Source organism: Staurois parvus, unplaced genomic scaffold (genome assembly GCF_062004578.1).
Source record: "Staurois parvus isolate SC_StPar_1 unplaced genomic scaffold, SC_StPar_1.0 ptg000114l, whole genome shotgun sequence".
Taxonomy (NCBI): domain Eukaryota; kingdom Metazoa; phylum Chordata; class Amphibia; order Anura; family Ranidae; genus Staurois; species Staurois parvus.
In genome coordinates, this window is record NW_028317910.1 from 8,075,402 (window position 1) to 8,095,127 (window position 19,726).

Here is a 19,726-nt window from a genome sequence, read left to right on the forward strand (position 1 = left end):
GCCTTGTTCTTCCTCCTCCAAACATAGCGTTGATCCATGGGCCCAAACAGTTCTAATTTTGTTTCATCAGTCCACAGAACACTATCCCACAACTTTTGTGGTTTGTCCACATGGCTTTTGGCATACTGCAGTCGACTCTTCTTATTCTTTGGAGACAGCAAGGGGGTACGCCTGGGAGTTCTGGCACGGAGGCCTTCATTACGCAGTGTGCGTCTTATTGTCTGGGCTGAAACTTCTGTACCCACATCTGACAAATCTTTTCTCAGTTCCTCAGCAGTCACACGGGGACTTCTCTCCACTCTACGCTTCAGGTAGCGCACAGCAGTCGAAGTCAGCATCTTCTTTCTGCCACGACCAGGTAGCGTTTCAACAGTGCCCTTTGCCTTGAATTTGCGAATGATGCTTCCTAAGGTGTCTCTTGGTATGTTTAACATCTTTGCAATCTTCTTATAGCCATTGCCCTTCCTGTGAAGAGAAATCACCTCTTCTCTTGTCTTCCTGGACCATTCTCTTGCCTTCACCATGTTTGTAACCACACCAGTAAATGTCTAGAAGGAGCTGAGTATCACAGTCATTTTAAAGCTGCCTAATTGGTGCTTATTATGCTTGATTGCTGCTCGGTGACATCCACAGGTGTTTTCAATACCTGATGGAAAGCACCTGTATGAACCTCTGTTCTTCAGAGTGGTAGTCTTTAAGGGGTTGAATAATTGTGGCAATGAAGAAACCACATAAGAACCATTTACTACTGTATTACATAAACAATTGATGTCATTTTAGTTGCATTTGGGTAGTTACAACGTCCTTGTAGGATTTGATTCTGAATACAATTCCAAATGTACACTATAGTCCCTAAACCCCTTTACAGCATTGGGGGTTGAATAATTTTGGCCACAACTGTATCTCCTTTAGTGGAGTTTTGTAGCTGGCATGCCCTCCTCCTTCCTGCGATGATTCACACCACTTCCAGCACGGAGCAGAATATGTTTGTTATTAACAGAGAACTATTTGTGGAGACCACACCCCGACAGTGCAAAACGCATACTGTCCAATCATAAAACTAGTGTTTTATAAGATGATATTGTGTGTGTGTGTACAGTCGAATGGGTAGAAGGGTTCCGAACAAATGTAAAAAAAAAAAAACCTTCAGCCCTTTTATAAACATATCTAGTCATGAATCCATGTTTCAATTCAGTCAAAGTCATTATTTAAAATCTCTCTTTCCCTACCATTGCTTCCACTTCTCTCCCCCCCAATCCCTACTTTTCTCTCTGTCTGCTATCCCCCACTTCTCTATCCCTCCTGTCCCTCTCTTCTCTCTCCTGTATATCCCCTACTTCTCTCTCCTCCTATATCTTACTTCTCTCTTCCTCCTGTCACCTTCTTCTCTCTTCCTCCTGTCACCTTCTTCTCTCTTCCTCCTGTCACCTTCTTCTCTCTTCCTCCTATCACCTTCTTCTCTCCCTCTATCCCCTACTTTTTTCTCCCTCCTGTTCCCTACTTCTCTCTCTTTCCTATCTCCTTCTTCTTCGCTTTCCCTCATATCCCCTTCTTCGCTTTCCCTCATATCCCCTTCTTCGCTTTCCCTCATATCCCCTTCTTCGCTTTCCCTCATATCCCCTTCTTCGCTTTCCCTCCTATCCCCTTCTTCGCTTTCCCTCCTATCCCCTTCTTTGCTTTCCCTCCTATCCCCTTCTTTTCTCACCCTCCTCCTATCCCCTACTTTTCTCTCTCCCTCCTCCTATCCCCTACTTTTCTCTCTCCCTCCTCCTATCCCCTACTTTTCTCTCTCCCTCCTCCTATCCCCTACTTTTCTCTCTCCCTCCTCTTATCCCCTACTTTTCTCTCTCCCTCCTCTTATCCCCTACTTTTCTCCCTCCTCCTATCCCCTACTTCTTTTTCCGTCTCCCTCCTCCTATCCCCTACTTGTCTTTCCATTTCCCTCCTCCTATCCCCCACTTGTCTTTCCGTTTCCCTCCTTCTATCCCCTACTTGTCTTTCCGTTTCCCTCCTTCTATCCCCTACTTGTCTTTCCATTTCCCTCCTCCTATCCCCTACTTGTCTTTCCGTTTCCCTCCTTCTATCCCCTACTTGTCTTTCCGTTTCCCTCCTCCTATCCCCTACTTGTCTTTCCGTTTCCCTCCTTCTATCCCCTACTTGTCTTTCCGTTTCCCTCCTTCTATCCCCTACTTGTCTTTCCGTTTCCCTCCTTCTATCCCCTACTTGTCTTTCCGTTTCCCTCCTCCTATCCCCCACTTGTCTTTCCGTTTCCCTCCTCCTATCCCCCACTTGTCTTTCCGTTTCCCTCCTTCTATCCCCTACTTGTCTTTCCGTTTCCCTCCTTCTATCCCCTACTTGTCTTTCCGTTTCCCTCCTTATATCCCCTACTTGTCTTTCCGTTTCCCTCCTCCTATCCCCTACTTGTCTTTCCGTTTCCCTCCTCCTTTCCCCTACTTGTCTTTCTGTTTCCCTCCTCCTATCCCCTACTTGTCTTTCCGTTTCCCTCCTCCTTTCCCCTACTTGTCTTTCCGTTTTCCTCCTTCTATCATCTACTTGTCTTTCCATTTCCCTCCTCCTATATCTACTTCTCTTTCCGTTTCCCTCCTCCTATCCCCTCCTTCTCTTTCCCTCTAACCTCTCCCTCTCTCACCCCGCCCCCACAACTATATACATCTATGTTTTTGTCTTTCATACCCGCTCTCTTTCCCTTTTCTTCTACTCATTCTTACTTTTTTTTCATGTGTTCCCCCTTCTCCCCTCACTTTCTCTTTTCTCTCTTGTCCTTCTTTATCCCCCCTTTTTCACCTCTCTCTTTTTGTATTCCTTTTTCTCTGACATCCCTTTTCTACACTCCCCATTTCCCCATCCCACTTCCTCGCTCTCCTTTGTACCTTACCACTCCGTCTCCACTTTTTTTCTCTCTCTCTCCCCCTTCTTCCTCTCCCCACTATCTCTCTCCCTACCATCTCTCTCCCTCTCTTTCCCCCACTCTCCCTCTCTTTCCCCCACTCTCCCTCTCTTTCCCCCACTCTGCCTCTCTTTCCCCTTCTTCCTCTCTCAGGTTTGACTGCCTCATAAAGACGGTTCGCTCAGAAGGATTCTTTGGAATGTACAGAGGTATTGGGTGGGAATCAGATCAAAGTTTTATGTTGCAATGTGTTTTACTAAATCAAAGGCCCAGAGGAGTCCCACAAGGCCTTGCAGGGCAAATGTCAAGGGCTGTGATGCAACATTTAGCAGTCTTGTGATCTCATCCTGTGTGTTATCTGTTATATTCGCTGTCGCACAACTTGTGCTCCACATTTTCTACTCATAAATACTCATGTTAATATGAGACAGGTACTATCCACTTTCCCCAGCCAGGGCAAAAGTGAACAACACTGGCTGCCAAAGAACTACAAGTCCCAGCTTGTCTAAGCTGTCACTGGCTGCCAGGTGTGACATGCTGGGATTTAGACTTCAAGAGCAAAAAGGCTGCACTGGGGTAAAAATCTGCAAAATTCCCCAGAATGTCAGCAAAAAAGGATCTCTTCTGTTCAAACTCTATATAAAACAACCAAATTTACACCCAACTATATCCATATATCTATACACAACTTTATCCACACGACTATGCTTCAGGTGTATGTTATGTTTTCTTCTTTTGTCCTTATTACATAAACAATTTTTAAAATATGCAGTTTACTGCGATTTGTGATAATTGTTACCTTTTGTCCATCAATGACAGGTGCGGCTGTAAATCTAACACTTGTGACTCCAGAAAAGGCAATCAAACTGGCAGCTAATGACTTTTTTCGAAACATTCTTTCTCAAGAGGGGTATGGTTTAATACAGTCTAATCTCCTCTGTCTTGCTCTCTTCTTTTCTTCACTGTCCAGCTCTGTTAAGCTCTATTCTGTCTTGCTCATTTTGCTCAGCTCTGTCCTGATCTCCTCTATTCTTCTCTGTTCTGCTCCTCTCTGCTCTGCTGTCTTCCACACTGTCTTGCTGTCCTGTGCACTTTCTTTTCCTCTGCTCTGATCTGTTGTGTCCTGTTTACCTCTTCCTGATCTGTTGTGCCCAGGCCCTGCTTCCCTCTGCTCTTTACTGCTTTTCTCTGAACTGTCCTGCTTTTCAGTCCTCTTCTGTGCTCTTTGCTCTGTCCTGTTCTCTGTTCTGCTACCCTCTGCTCTGCCATGCTGTATTCCACACTGTATTGCTGTCCTCTGCACTATGCTACTCTTTTTTTCTCTGCTTTGATCTGCTGTGTCCCACTTCCCCCTGCTCTTTTATGCTTCTCTCGGAACTGTCCTGCTTTTCTTTCCTCACCTTTGCTCTGTCCTACCATCATTTGCAATGTTCTTCTTTCCTGGCCTCTTCTTTGTTCTGATCTGCTCGTCCTCTGTCCTCTCCTCTGCTCAGCCCTGATCTCTTCTGCTTTATTCCACTCCCCTTTCCTTTTCACTGTCTTACTTCTCTCACCTCTGCCTTGCCCTGTTCTTCTCTACTCTGCTTTGTCCTGCTTTCCTCTGTCTTGCTCTCTTCTGTTGTGTCCTGCCCTTCCCTCTTTTGCTCTGTCCTGCTCTTCTCTGTTCTGTCCTGACACCTTCATGCTCTGCTATGATCCCAGGGTCCTGCTCTCCTTTACACAGTCCTGGTCCTCTTTTGTCGGCACTGTCCTGTTCCCCTTTGCTCAGCCCTGTCCTGCTGTTCTCTACTCTGTTCTGTCTTTCTCCCCTCTGCTTGACTCTCTTCTCTCCTCTGCTGTTCTGTTTCCCTCTTGGCTTTCTCCTGCTGTCTTCTCCTCCTACTCTGGTCAGTACGGCCCCTGTGTGCTTTCATCTCCTATGCTCTGTCTTGCTCACATCTGTACTATTGTGCATTCTTCCCCTCTACTTTGTTCTGTCCTGCTCCTTTCTAAAGTGCCTTTCTCTACTGTCCTCACTGTATTGCTTCTCTTTTCTGTACTGTTCTGCTTTACTTTCCTCTTCTTTGTCTTTCTCTCTCCTGCTCCTCCTTGATCCCCTCTGCTCTGTTCTGTTCCCTACTCCTATGCTCTGTGTTTCTCTCCTCTGCTTTGCTTTGTCCTGCTATTGCCTGCCCTGTTCTGTCCTAATCCCTTTTTGCTCTCTTCTGCTCTGTCCAGCTTTTCTCTACTCTGTGTCACTCTTCAGCTTTCCCTGGTTCTAGTATTTGCTCTGTTCTTAGTGTTTCAGTCCAAAATTTCATTTTTATGGACAACTGTCCCGAAAAAATGAGGGATGCCTCAGACTTTTAAAGGACCCATCACCATAATATGACACCTCCCAACAGTGATATGATCATCCTGTGCAAAACTGGCCATCCTATTATGGCTGCGCACTATTTTTTCCCAACTACAATTTCAGTTCTACATCAAATCTAGAAATAAACTTTGTAACTGTGATTCTTAATTGCAGAAAAAAATTAGATTGTTTTTCCTCACTCTTTCAACAGCCTGCATTTTATTTGGGTTGTCTCTAAATTCCTGAACTGTAGGCTATGCTGGAACTTCTCTGCTCTGTTCCGCTCCCTTATGTCTCTATCATTTTATGATTTTCTGTTTTACAATATTTTATTTGTTTATATTTTATATATTTTTGTATTTGTCCCCTTTACTGTTCTGCTTTCTAATATAGTGCAGTAAATGAAATATTGCTGATATAACCTGTTGATCTGTCACTCCCTCTTATGGTTGCAGAAAGGAACTGACGCTGTTCCGAGAAATGTTGGCTGGGTGTGGGGCTGGGACCTGTCAAGTGGTGGTGACGTCCCCTATGGAGATGCTAAAAATCCAGCTGCAAGACGCAGGACGCCTGGGTAATCTGGGGTATGGGAGAGCAGATGCCTTTTTTTATTTGCACTAACATTTCAGGTCAAGTTTTCGGGGTGTATTCCCTTCTTCAAGGTCCAAGCAGTACTAATACACAATGTTTTAGGACCAAAGTCACAAACAAGGATGAACTTGCACAGACACACCATCAAGGAACATGGGGAAGACAGTTTCTGCACACCTGTGGGACATAATTTCTCACATCCGAATCCAGAGAGATTAGTACACGTATTCGGTTTTTATTGCTGTCTGTGCCCCCACTAGGCAGATGTACACTTATTATTTGTCCTGTTTACTTATATCATTGAAAGTGGAAGTAAAAGAAAACCCCAGATTTTGGGTTGTCTCCATTAAAGAAATAGAGGGAAAATTTTCCAAGGGGGACACTAGTTCTGGTGATCTGGGGGTCCCCAAGGAATTCCCTTAAAATGTTACTAAACCCAGGACCCTGCATTCACTATATCTGGTCTCCCACAGTACACAGAACATGGACATGCAATTATTTTAGTAAATATAAACTGCTAAATACCTTCTATCATCAGCAGTTAGAGCAGTCTTGTGACTTCTATCAGTGTTCAGCAGAGCACTGGTTAAAGCTTGTAGGAGGTGTTTTCTTTCTGCTCTAGGAGGATGCAGATCCCCTGATCTCTGTCTGGCAAGTGCTGATTGGCCCTGTGCTGTTCACATGCACTCTCCCAAGAAACAAATAAATAAAAAAAACCTCTCTAGCAATACACACCAAACTGAGCTTGTGCAGAGTGACTCCACACAATATGTCTTATCAGGAGAGAAGAGGGGGACACTGAAAGAAGGTGAGGATCAGAGAAGTCAGGATCAAACAGTCTTTTTACACAGTGCAGAGGATTAACCTCTTAAGTTCCACAGTGAGTATAACACGCATGCTTTACTGCATATTATTATTATTATTACATCGAGTTTATATAGCGCCAAAGGGTTTGCTCAGCGCTGTACAATATATACAGACTGATTTTACTATTGTGGGTTTAGTAACACTTTAATGTCTTAGTTCTTAACCAGGCACTTATACCCCCTTATTTACCAGGCCAATTTTCAGCTTTCAGCGCTGCCGCACTTTGATTGACAATTGCGCGGTCATGCAACATTGTACCCATATGAAATTTTGATCATTTTTTTCTCACAAATAGAGCTTTCTTTTGGTGGTATGTAATCGCCACTGGGCGCTTTACTTTTTGCGCTATAAATAAAAATTGCAAAAAATTTGAAAAAAAAAAAAAGTTTCTTTGTTTCTATTATAAAATTTTTCAAACAGGTATTTTTTCTCCTTCACTGATGTGCGTTGATGAGGCAGCACTGATGGGCACTGATAGGCGGCACTGATGGGCACTGATAGGCAGCACTAAAGGGCACTGATAGGCAGTACTAATGAGGTGGCACGGATAGGCGGCACTGATAGACAGCACTAATGAGGTGTCACGGATAGGCGGCACTGATAGGTGACACTGATGATGGGTACTGATAGACGGCACTGACTGGCATCACTGCTGGGCACTGACTGGCGGCACTGACTGGCACAATACCCCTGGGCACTGACTGGTGGCACTGACTGGCAGCACTGCTGGGCTGCACTGGTGGGCGGCACTGGTGGGTGGGCACAGTTGGGTGGCACTGCTGGGCACAGGTAGGTGGCACTTCTGGGCACAGGTGTGTGACACTGCAGAGTGGCACAGGTGGGTGCACTGCTGGGCACAGGTGGGTGATCTGCTGGGCACAGGTGGGCGGAGCTAGTGGGCGCACTGCTGGGCACAGGTGGGCGGAACTTGCGGGTGGCACTGCTGGGCACCGATCATCAGGGCACTGATCATCCGTGCCCTGATGATCGGTGCCGATCCCCACTCTGACAACTGCCGGTTCTCGGCAGTACTTTCCTCACGATCTGACAGCGTGAGGAAAGTGCAGCCGAGAACCGGCACTTGCATTTCCCTCTGATCAGCGTGTCATTGTACACCGCTGATCACGTGGTAAAAGGCCGCTGTGATTGGCCTTTTACCACATCACGTGATCAGCTGTGTCCGTAGGACAAAGCGATCACGGAGATCGCCGGGTGCACGCCCCAGGAGAGCGCGTTCTGGGAGGACGTCATATGACGTCCACTCAGAACTGGCCGGCCGCAGTGCAGCCGTCATTCGGCTATCTGCGGTCGGCAACTAGTTAAAGGGAATTTCAAAACTCTTACAGAAAGGAAAAAACTTTTGAACTAAGAATGATAGCTCTATTTGACACAAAAGATAATGGCCTAAATCAAGACCTGGGTTTTCTAAAACACTAACCGTTTTACGCCCCCCCCCCCCCCCCCCCCGTGACTGTAACACCTAGCTCCCCCAGTCTATAGCTATCTCTCCTTGTCTTCTCTTACTAACTATACTAGTTTAATTGATTTCTATGTACATTTGTTTTTTTTTATTTCCTTCAGAGATTGTCTTACTTTAACATTCTGCTAACACTTTGTATTCATTATTCAGTATTCATACTGCTTGGACCTTGAAGAAGGGGGTACACCCCAAAAGCTTGTCTTGAAAAATTATGTTAGGGCAAATTAAAAAAGTACTATGAACAGTACTTAATTGGTTTTGTCGCAAGTGCACAAATACAGCTACAATTACCTTAATCAATATTCATTACAAAATGAAGGTCATTAATACACTAGGAACTAGCGACTACACCAAAGTGCTGGGCACAAATTGACTCCTGCTGCAGTAATCACTAGTTCCTGGTGGATTGAAAAACTGAATATGTGTTAAGGGAACAATATGGTGATCATTGTGCTTTCTACAACTGAACTCTGGACTTTACTGTTGCAGCAACACAGAGAGTCGTAGCTGGTGATGGAAAGGCGACCATCCCTCAGTCTGCCCAAAGGCCCTCAGCCTTACGGATATCGAGAGACCTTCTCCGTACCCAAGGCGTCTCTGGAGTGTACAAGGGTCTGGGGGCCACACTACTCAGGTAAAAAAAAAAACAGTCCTTTGTGCTGATGTAAAAAATGCCAGCTCTGAAAAATATAATGCTTCTCTCTCCTAAACAGAGACGTCCCATTCTCCATCATCTATTTTCCGCTCTTCGCCAATCTCAACAAATTGGGACAAAAATCGTCCCATGAAAAGGCGCCATTTTACCATTCTTTCATTTCGGGATGCATTGCTGGATCTGTGGCTGCCGTTGCAGTGACACCACTCGATGGTGAGTGCAAAGACTTTATTGTCCCAAAAACTAAGCCATAATGCTTGATTTTTTTAGCAATGAAGTCTGATATAAACAATAATATGATATATAACACACAACAATAATTGAGTTACAGCTTAGTGAATTGAGCGTTAAATCTTTCAGTGCTGATGACTGCGATACAGATAGAAAATATTTGCATGGAAGCCAGTGTGTTTCACATGCACATTCTTATACAGTGGATATAAAGTCTACACACCCCTGTTGAAATGACAGGTTTCTGTGATGTAAAAAAAATTAGACAAAAATAAATCATTTCAGAACCTTTTCCACCTTTAATGTAACCTATAAACTGCACAACTCATTTGAACAACAAACTGAAATCTTTTATGTGGAGGGAAGTAAAAATAAAAAACTAAACTAAAATGGCTGCATAAGTGTGCACACCCTTAAACTAATACTTTGTTGAAGCCCCTTTTGATGTGTTTCCAGCACTCAGTCTTTTTGGGTATGACTCTATCAGCATGGCACATCTTGACTTGGCAATATTTGCCCACTCTTCCCTGCAAAACACTCCAAATCTGTCAGATTGTGAGGGCATCTCCTCTGCACAGCCCTCCAGATCACCCCACAGATTTTCAATCGGATTTAGGTCTGGGCTCTGGCTGGGCCATTCCAAAACCTTAATCTTCTGGTGAAGCCGTTCCTTTGTTGATTTGGATGTATGCTTTGGGTCGTTGTCATGCCGAAAGATGAAGTTCCTTTTCATGTTCAGCTTTCTAGCAGAAGTCTGAAGGTTTTGTGCCAATATTGACTGGTATTTGGAACTGTTCATAATTCCCTCTACCTTGACAAAGGTCTCAGTTCCAGCTGAAGAAAAACAGCCCCCAAGCATGATGCTGGCACCACCATGCTTCACTGTGGGTATGGTGTTCTTTTGGTAATGTGCAGTGTTGTTTTTGCGCCAAACATATCTTTTGGAATTATGGCCAAAAAGTTCAACCTTGGTTTCATCAGACCATAACACATTATCCTACATGCTTTTGGGAGACTTCAGATGTGTTTTTGCAAACACATACAGAAAGGTATATCAATATACCTTTTGTAGAGTTTACCCCCCAGGAGCCGCTTGATGTGTTGAGTCCCCTGTTTCTGTGAACAGTGGCACGCACTCTGACACACCTGACCAGGTGGGGAATGTATACTGCAGGTAACTGTATATACACCCAAAGACTCAAGGTGCATAGACACCAGGAATGACACAGCAACTGGTTAACTAAGAGGAAAAAGTAAATTGCAAAAGGGTAAATAAAGAAGAAATATACTGTAATGAATAAACTGTAAAATAATTATACTGCAATGATGAAACTGTAAGATACATTTACTGAAACAATTAAGCAATAGGTGTAATATGCTGCAGAAACAATAATTGTTATAATTGGAAAACCCTAACTCGGAGGATCGATCTGTCTGTCTGTCTCCTAGATTGTAAGCTCCAAGGAGCAGGACCCTCCTATCCCTCTTGTATTGAACTGTATTGTTGCTGTATTGTTTCCCATTATATTGTAAAGCGCTGAGCAAACTGTTGGCGATATATAAATCCTGTATAATAATAATAATATATATATATATATATATATATCAATAATAATTAGTATGCTTCTGTTTTTCTTTTGCTATCCAGTTTGTTGGGGCCCAACCGTTATGGTGGAGCACTCCATTTAAGAGCTTATGCAGGCACTGCCACTGTATTTCTTGCAGACAATTCTGTATATCTGTTATCCAGGTATAGTACAGGGTTGTCCAGCAGCCTATCACCACTCTGTGTCAGAAGGGGATTTCCTTCTGCTTGCTGGCAAAGTGTATCCCAATCAGTGTCCTCAGCCTCCGGCTTCTCAATTGGGCAGCAGGCTCAACCAGAATCCAGGATGCCCTCCGATGTTCTGGAATGACTGCCACTACATCTCTCTGTCACTTTGATGCAGTGGTCCGCTCACAACCTCAATTCCTCTGAAAAACTTCCCCTCTCAGCCCAAGATAGTTACAACACTCCTTCTCCACTACAGTACTGCTGGGAGTTGAAATCCTCTAGAGTCTGAAGCTAACACTGGATTCTGTAGAAATGATACATCCCACAATCCTTCACATTTCTTCCCAGAGTCTCTGGCAGCCCTTATTTTCAGTTTGCCCCCTAGTGGATGGAGGGTGGTGTAACACTGGCTGCTGTATGTTTTGTTACAACAGCCTCTACTGCAGTTGCATCACAAACACAGTCATTCTCCAGCCAGAGCTGCAGACTGTGCTTCACCTTTATGAGTGGATGTCAGTCTGGTGGAGTGGGTGCTTCTAGGCAGACTGTATTGGGGATGGGGGAGGAAAGGGCTAAATGAGATGCTGGACGTCTTCTAGCCACGTTGTGCTCTATCTGACTTGCTGTAGCTTTTAATGCACATTTTGAGAAGCTCACAGTGTGCAGTGAAAGCAACTGCAGTACATGAAAGGAGCCTGTACAACTGTTCAAGACTGATAGGAGGGCTCAAAAATCCAAAATGAATATATCACATTTAAGGACCAGAAAAGAGTTGTATAATACAATTTTGTTTTTTGGTTTAGATACACATTAAGCTAATAATTTTTGTGAACCTATATTTTTTTTTAAAGTTTCTTACTTGTAGATTCAACCAGTAACAGTACTTTCAGTTATAGACTGTCAATGTTAAATGAGAAGTATAGCCAAAGCTTTTTTGGCTAACTGCAGGAGTGAAGTTAGTTCTGACGTCACGGAGGCGGTGCAGGCTCTGAAAAGATCCAACCATATTGTCGGGATCCACTCAGAAGCCTGGATTGGCACCTGGCTCAGCCTCTCAGCGATCAGCCAAGAACCTGAGCCAGCCTCTTGCCCCCTCCGCAGCCCAGCGTTCCAGTGAGCATCAGGGGGGCAGAGCAGAGTGCAAGAGACTGACAGTCATTGCTCTCTGCTCAGAAGGAAGAGCTGAGCGATCAATGGTGTTTGATCGCTCAGTACTCACTACAGAGCTGGTGATTGACAGATATAGCATTGGATTGATGCTGCATCCACCTAGGTGAGTATAAATGGGTTTTTTTTTTCAGTAAGCCATACTTTTCTTCTAAACCACTGCCTTGCAATTGGCAGTGGTGTTGTTAGCCTGGTGTGCAAACTCCTTCAGTTAACCATTGGGCTGCATGTGCCTTTTGAGGACCTGATACCCCTGAAAAGCATGGTGCTTAAAATCCCCTAGTGTGTACTGCCATGGGTTGGCTTTAGATATTTTATTTTAATACTTTAATAAATAAGACATTATAATTGTATAAATATGAAATCTGTTTCAGTGCTAAAGACGCGGATACAGACACTGAAAAAGGGAATCGGTGAAGATACGTATCATGGGATTGTTGACTGCGCCAGGTAAGCTTTTACCAAGTACACTGAACTTACAGCCCTCCATCTTCAAAGGAACTACAAATCCTGCCATGTTTTGCCAGAAAGGCACAGCTATGTCAGAGGGAAGGCTGCATGGAGTAAGGGCAAGGTAGACTTTGTTAAATAGAGGAAGTATCAATAGAATTTTGTCACCTAAGGGCAGCCCTGTGAAGTATTAAAGGGCCAATAGCACTCTTAGCAGCTTCTGTGGCTCTAGATACACCCTTAAAGTGGATAAAAAACCTAAATTCCTTGCATTAAGATACAAAAGATTTAGTCATCAGTATTGCCCCTTCACCCCCCTTTTACATACCTGAGCCCTCATTTGATCCAGCGCAGTGCTTGTCTGTAGCTCTTACCTTCCTTGCCCCACAGGCTTTACTGAGGCAGCAGAAGCTATTGCTGTGCATTCAGTGATGAGGGAGCGGGGGTGGGTCTGAGTACCGCTGTCTGTGGCTGCAGACGCAGGTAGTGGGGCTTGGGAACAAGCCTGCATGGGTGCCCTCATAAGAAGTAGCTTCCTATAGGGGTGTTCGCCGGAGAGGAGAAGCCAAGAGCACCAGCATGTGACCTGAGAAGGGCAGCTTGGCGGCAGCTCTGTGCAATTCCATTGCACAGAGCCAATAAGTATAAACCGGTTTGTTATTTAAAAACAAAATTAAAAATTGTCAGTCATTTTAATTGGTGCATTTAGATGAAAAATTTTGCCAATTACAACAGGCTGGAAAACTGTGCTAAATTCTCAAGGGATAAGCAGCGATTACAAACTGCATATTGGTTTGTAACAGATCTGGTTTGTGATAGAAATCCCACACTGTACAGAGTGACGATAATCCAACTTCATACAGACCAGTAGTGATGGTGATCCCATGCCATACAGTATGCAAATAGGAGTGATGGTGATCCCATGCCATACAGTATGCGAATAGGAGTGTTGGTGATCCCATGCTGTACAGGAAAAGAAGAAGAATGATAGCAATCCCACACTGTACTGGAGGAGAATAGGAGTGACAGCAATCCCACACTGTACTGGAGGAGAATAGGAGTGACGGCAATCCCACACTGTACCGGAGGAGAATAGGAGTGACAGCAATCCCACACTGCACTGGAGAATAGGAGTGACGGCAATCCCACACTGTACAGGAGGAGAATAGGAGTGACAGCAATCCCACACTGTACCGGAGGAGAATAGGAGCGATAGCAATCCCACACTGTACAGGAGGAGAATAGGAGGGACAGCAATCCCACACTGTACAGGAGGAGAATAGGAGGGACAGCAATCCCACACTGTACAGGAGGAGAATAGGAGTGACAGCAACCCCACACTGTACAGGAGAATAGGAGTGATAGCAATCCCACACTGTACAGGAGGAGAATAGGAGGGACAGCAATCCCACACTGTACAGGAGAATAGGAGTGATAGCAATCCCACACTGTACTGGAGCAGAATAGGAGGGACAGCAATCCCACACTGTACAGGAGGAGAATAGGAGGGACAGCAATCCCACACTGTACAGGAGAATAGGAGTGACAGCAATCCCACACTGTACAGGAGAATAGGAATGATAGCAATCCCACACTGTACTGGAGCAGAATAGGAGGGACAGCAATCCCACACTGTACAGGAGGAGAATAAGAGGGACAGCAATCCCACGCTGCACTGGAGAAGAATAGGAGTGATAGCAATCCCACACTGTACAGGAGGAGAATAGGAGTGATAGCAATCCCACACTGTACAGGAGGAGAATAGGAGTGATAGCAATCCCACACTGTACCGGAGGAGAATAGGAATGATAGCAATCCCACACTGTACCGGAGGAGAATAGGAGGGACAGCAATCCCACACTGTACAGGAGGAGAATAGGAGTGACAGCAATCCCACACTGTACAGGAGGAGAATAGGAGCGATAGCAATCCCACACTGTACAGGAGGAGAATAGGAGGGACAGCAATCCCACACTGTACAGGAGGAGAATAGGAGTGACAGCAACCCCACACTGTACAGGAGAATAGGAGTGATAGCAATCCCACACTGTACAGGAGGAGAATAGGAGGGACAGCAATCCCACACTGTACAGGAGGAGAATAGGAGTGACAGCAATCCCACACTGTACAGGAGAACAGGAGTGATAGCAATCCCACACTGTACTGGAGCAGAATAGGAGGGACAGCAATCCCACACTGTACAGGAGGAGAATAGGAGTGACAGCAATCCCACACTGTACAGGAGGAAAATAGGAGTGACAGCAATCCCACACTGTACAGGAGGAGAATAGGAATGATAGAAATCCCACACTGTACAGAAAGAGAATAGGAGTGATAGCAATCCCACACTGTACAGGAGAATAGGAGTGATAGCAATCCCACACTGTACAGGAGAATAGGAGTGACAGCAATCCCACACTGTACAGGAGGAGAATAGGAATGACAGCAATCCCACACTATCCAGGAGAATAGGAGTGATAGTAATCAAACACTGTACAGGAGAATAGAAGTGCTAATCCTGTGCCGTACAGGAGGAGAGCAGTTGTGTTTTCTCATACCAATTGCTATCTTATTCCCTTCTCTCTATAGGAAGATCTGGAGGAATGAGGGTCCATCGGCATTCATGAAGGGAGCCTGGTGCAGAGCCCTGGTCATCGCCCCTCTCTTTGGAATAGCACAAGTTGTGTATTTTATTGGAATAGGTGAATTTATTTTGGGATATTCCAAGTAAATAGCAGCAGGAAATCTGGAATCTCTCATAGAAAACAAACATCAAGAGAACATTCTTGAGACTGTGAATGATTACCCAGAAGAGATGGAGCCATCCAGTAGCTTCTGTTTTAGAAGAGACTTTTTTTCACTTTCAACTTTGTTGTCTCAAAAACAATCCACAGCAGCCTATTCAGAGGTGGAGCCATTTTATCGATCTGCAGCTGCATCACTTTAAATATGAAAAAACCCATTAATTTCTCATTTGATTATTCTGCTTATTAACTGCTACAAATACTCAGCCTGGACCTCTGCAAGCAAATGCTCAATCCACCCAAAAGACATATTTAATTGGTTGTTGAATGCTGGAGCATTATAACCCCTTGACAGTCTCTTCTATTGTTTGGCAACTCTTGATTTTCACACAGAGTTCCTTGGCCTGAACACCCACTGTGCCCATTATGGGAGATCCCACCATCCCTGCGCTATAATCCTGGATTTTTATGCCAGCTGTGCCCATTATGGGTGGTCCCCACTATTCCTGCACTGAAATGCTGGGTCTGCACACCTGCAGTGCCTATTATGAAGGGCTTTCATCATCCATGCACCGAGTTCCAAGGTCTTCACACCTGCTGTGACCATTATAAGGGGTCCCCCCAATCCCTGTGCTGTTTCTAGTGCTGCACATGTGCTGTGTGCATTATGAGGGGTTCCCACTCTTAATGTTAAGTGTTAGAATTTATCGGGTAGAGTCTGCTGGGCTGCTGCTTTTTCTATTGACTACTTTAATTCAGTTCTAATTATTGCAGCAAGTTCCTTATACTGATCCTGGGAAAGAAATTATTTTTCAACCGCAGTCATTGGCAATATAATTAGTATTATTAGGCTGAACAGAATCCTGCAGCCTTGTTGGATGCACTGTGGTAAAAATGAAATGCTAAGTTAATTAGGATGGAACTTGATATATCCAACGTATAGATATTTTTTACATTTAATATATTCTTTTTCTAACTGATTAGAATTTTCAGTGACTGTACACTGAAAGAGAACATTTGCAATACTGTCATCTAGTGGCAGAAATCGATTATTGCAGGTAGTAATATATTGCAAGTTGGCCCCTTTGTGTCATATGAAGGTCTACACAGGAACTTACTATAGTCATCAAACCCTGCAAATTTCAGCCTAATTCTGTCTTTCCATCACCTAATACTCTTTATTCACCAATGTTGTTTATGGTTTTACTAATACATGTCGTAAGGGCCAATCTTTGCACAATGGAACTTCTTCCTACAAGTTGCTCAGGTGCCTAATTTGCAGTTAGACTATGATTTTTTTTAGAAGTATATTTTAATAGAAGCTGTTTAAAATTAATTTGCTTCTATTTTATGTGTTTAGAAAATATTTTTTTTGCCTTTTATCTTACAGCAAGATATATCAGATGACCAGTCATTTCAGGCCTTATTTATTAAGAGCTACCTGCATTGCCCCATATCAGTTAATTTGTTTCAAACTTTCTAGCTGCCATGTTTTATTGGGGTTTATATTCAGCTGTAGTAAAAGCTTTTTTTAACAGATTAATAAGGTTCTTACTTGCTTTATAAGACACCTATTATTTCACCCTGGGATTCTTACAGAAGCTTCGTATTAACCAGTGGCATTACCTGAAGTCAATATTTAACCTGACTTGCCACACACTATTATTATACAGTTTTTATAAAGCGCCAACAGTTAAAAGCTGAAATAAGGCTTGCAATGGGAGTGGCTGCACTGTAGAGCAGGAGAGGAAGGGGTTTGTGTAGGCTGACGTGAAAGCTTGGGGTGGGTATCACCAATGTAGCCAGGATCTGAAAAGTGTAGTAACCCTCTTTTTCTGTGCGATTTTAGAGCAAAGCAGGTCTGGGCAGCACACATACAGTATGTGTGCAGTAATGTGTATGTCAATCCAAATACTTGTTGGTTAGTTTTTGATAAAATGTGAAATGGTTAAAGCACCTGCTAGGTTTTTACTGTTATCTGGGGCTCCATTATTGAGATTTTCTCTTGTCTTCTGTCCCATTGACAACTGTTTCACCATACATTAAGAGAACACTTAGTGGTTACAACTGTTTGTTTCCCACTTTATTTTAAAACTAAAAAAAAAATAATTTAGTTCGACTTTAAACGATAAACGTTCTGGCAGGTCAAATAGATCCATGGTAGGTTTTATCTATGTATCTTTTGTACTGCAGCTGCTCCTGTACCTCTCCCTTTGACTACAAGATATTACAGTAAAATTATCAGCAATGCCTTCCAATCACTTATTACAACTGTGTTCATACACACTGGATGGGTAAGCTGCACGTTATCACTTTTTAGCACAGAACCAATAGGCTGAATACTGTTAGACACCATAAACTTGAAAGTAGAAGCAGTATCGCACCTTTCTTGTCACCCTTTACATCTGGTCAGGTTCATCATGTAGGATTTGTCAATTTCTGCTCCTCCTCCAGAGTCCTTGTGTATAAGCCAACCTGATTTTTGCCAGCTGCAGGGCACCAGGTCTGGGCTAACAGACTGTCCTTTGTTTACAGTAAAGGTGCAAAAACGTCCATTTTAAATGTAAATTTTGGTCTGTATAGTTTTGTTAAACTTTTTTTATGGAATTTCTGTAAAACTACTTGATTTTAAAAGTCTAGTACGCAATATAACTAGTCAATGTCTAAGATCAATTAATACATTGTTCAAATCTGTGAAGGGTCCAATTTCTACAATACTGTCCCTATGTTTGAGCCAGCTAAAAAAGACACTACGTACAGTAGGTCACGTTAAGAAAAGGAAACTGAGTCTCCCCCCCCTCCAAAAAAAAAAAAAAAAAAGCCTCTTTTTGGCTTATGTGATGGTGCCTTCAGGTAAATGTATTTCATATATTTATTGTGGAGTACTAGTGACTTTGCATCTTGTTGTCTGAATCTGTCAGAGCACAATCTGAAGCAATCACAATTTATCCAAAGCTCAAGTACTGGCAGGAGTGGCATTCCCAAATTGGAATTTATCACATTTTAATTATCTGTCATCAGTCTAGTGGAGGATCACTGATGTCTTGGGCAGCATAATCCCATACACTCAATGACAGCACCTGCAGAAAGTTGCAGGAGCCAGGCCAGGTCTCATGTTGCACCACAGACATAACACAATACATATGCCACCCATCACACATGTCAGCTTTGCACCTTCCTATGAAACTGAAGAGATATATTCAGGACTGGCAGATGAGTTGTGGAACCATGTACAAGAACACTAAAACAAAAAATTACCTTGAATGTGTTCAAACAAACCTAGGGACATGCAAGAGGCCAGATAGTAGTCTTAACACAGTTATAGAACCACCATTTTTATTAAACTATACACTAAAATAAAATTAATCAAGTAAAATCCCTTTTCACAGGGAAAGGCATCATTTATACACATTACATGCTGTATATTTTCTTGCACATAGTGCAGAGTAACCTTTTCAGTATGACTAATCCACTTATTTATTACAACAGCGTATAAGTCACCTTTTCAGTAGTCCAGTTATCAGTGTACTTGAAAGAAGAAAGGGAATAGTTTTTCCTCAGGAGGATAAAGGAAGGTTAACATTGCACCATTGCTCTTCCAAATATCCCACTGATTCAGCAAACCAGTCAATGCATCCCATGGAGGACAGGGGAAGCACTTGGGACACCTCGTGGAAACCTGAGGTCAGTGAGCACATTCGAGTCGATCAGAATATTGCCATAGGGGGTGTCAATGTAGGTTGCAGATGTAAGCGGTTGTTTATTCCATTAATGTGAAGTCTTTGTACTAGATACTGTCAGCCAGATTGAATGCTCTGAGTTAAATTATGGCTGACAAAAGTATCCTAGGTGCCTCAACTGTTCTCCACTGGAAACATTGGTTTGCTGACTCCTTCGTGTGATCTTCATACGGGCAGGGGGTGCAATTTTACTCTCCCTCTAGTCTCCTGAGAAAGCTAGATTGTGAAAGGTATTGCGGAAAGACTACTTCACTCACGTAAACTATGGTCTGGATTACTAAAAAAGACAGGTTATATACATAACCCCACACATACATACATGGGGATTAGCCATAAAGAGGTTATCTTGCATTGGGTCAGAGAAAATATATTTATGTATAAATAAACCCTTACTAAAAATTTTGTGTTTTAGTGACAAAAAAAAAATATATAATATGGCAAGTTTTATCAATGTGTTAAGATTACTAAGGGAGAGAATAATTAAATCTGGTGCAGCTGTGCAAAGTATCCAATATCAGTGTCTAACTCCAGCTTGTTCTATTAAACTTTGAAAATAAAACCTGGAAGCAGATTTGTTACGATGCCCACCTTCACCAGATTTAGTAAATCTCCCCCTCTGTGTAACACCTGCTTGCTCACTGTCCAGTGAGTTGACTCAAAATTTCATGGGAAAGTAAATGACAAAACAAGGTCATCAGCAAGAGGAACCAGTGAGTGCTACAGAAGAATGATGTTCCCAGCAGACTTTTTCAGGTGTGGAGCTACATTTGGTAATGCTGGCAGC

At 43.4% G+C, this 19,726-nt stretch overlaps 1 protein-coding gene across 2 annotated transcripts in view; it reads left to right on the top strand.

The window, feature by feature from the left end:
• Window positions 1-17,896, top strand: part of SLC25A18 (solute carrier family 25 member 18) — a 73,801-nt gene extending 55,905 nt beyond the window's left edge. For both annotated transcript variants that reach the window (XM_089671845.1, XM_089671844.1), the window contains 7 exons: window positions 3,062-3,117; window positions 3,728-3,818; window positions 5,699-5,817; window positions 8,671-8,815; window positions 8,895-9,049; window positions 12,383-12,458; window positions 15,048-17,896. In XM_089671845.1, coding sequence (XP_089527971.1) covers window positions 3,062-3,117; window positions 3,728-3,818; window positions 5,699-5,817; window positions 8,671-8,815; window positions 8,895-9,049; window positions 12,383-12,458; window positions 15,048-15,189 — 784 coding nt within the window. In that variant the 3' untranslated portion in view covers window positions 15,190-17,896. The remainder of the gene's footprint in view (window positions 1-3,061; window positions 3,118-3,727; window positions 3,819-5,698; window positions 5,818-8,670; window positions 8,816-8,894; window positions 9,050-12,382; window positions 12,459-15,047) is intronic.
• The last annotated feature ends 1,830 nt before the right edge of the window (window positions 17,897-19,726 follow it).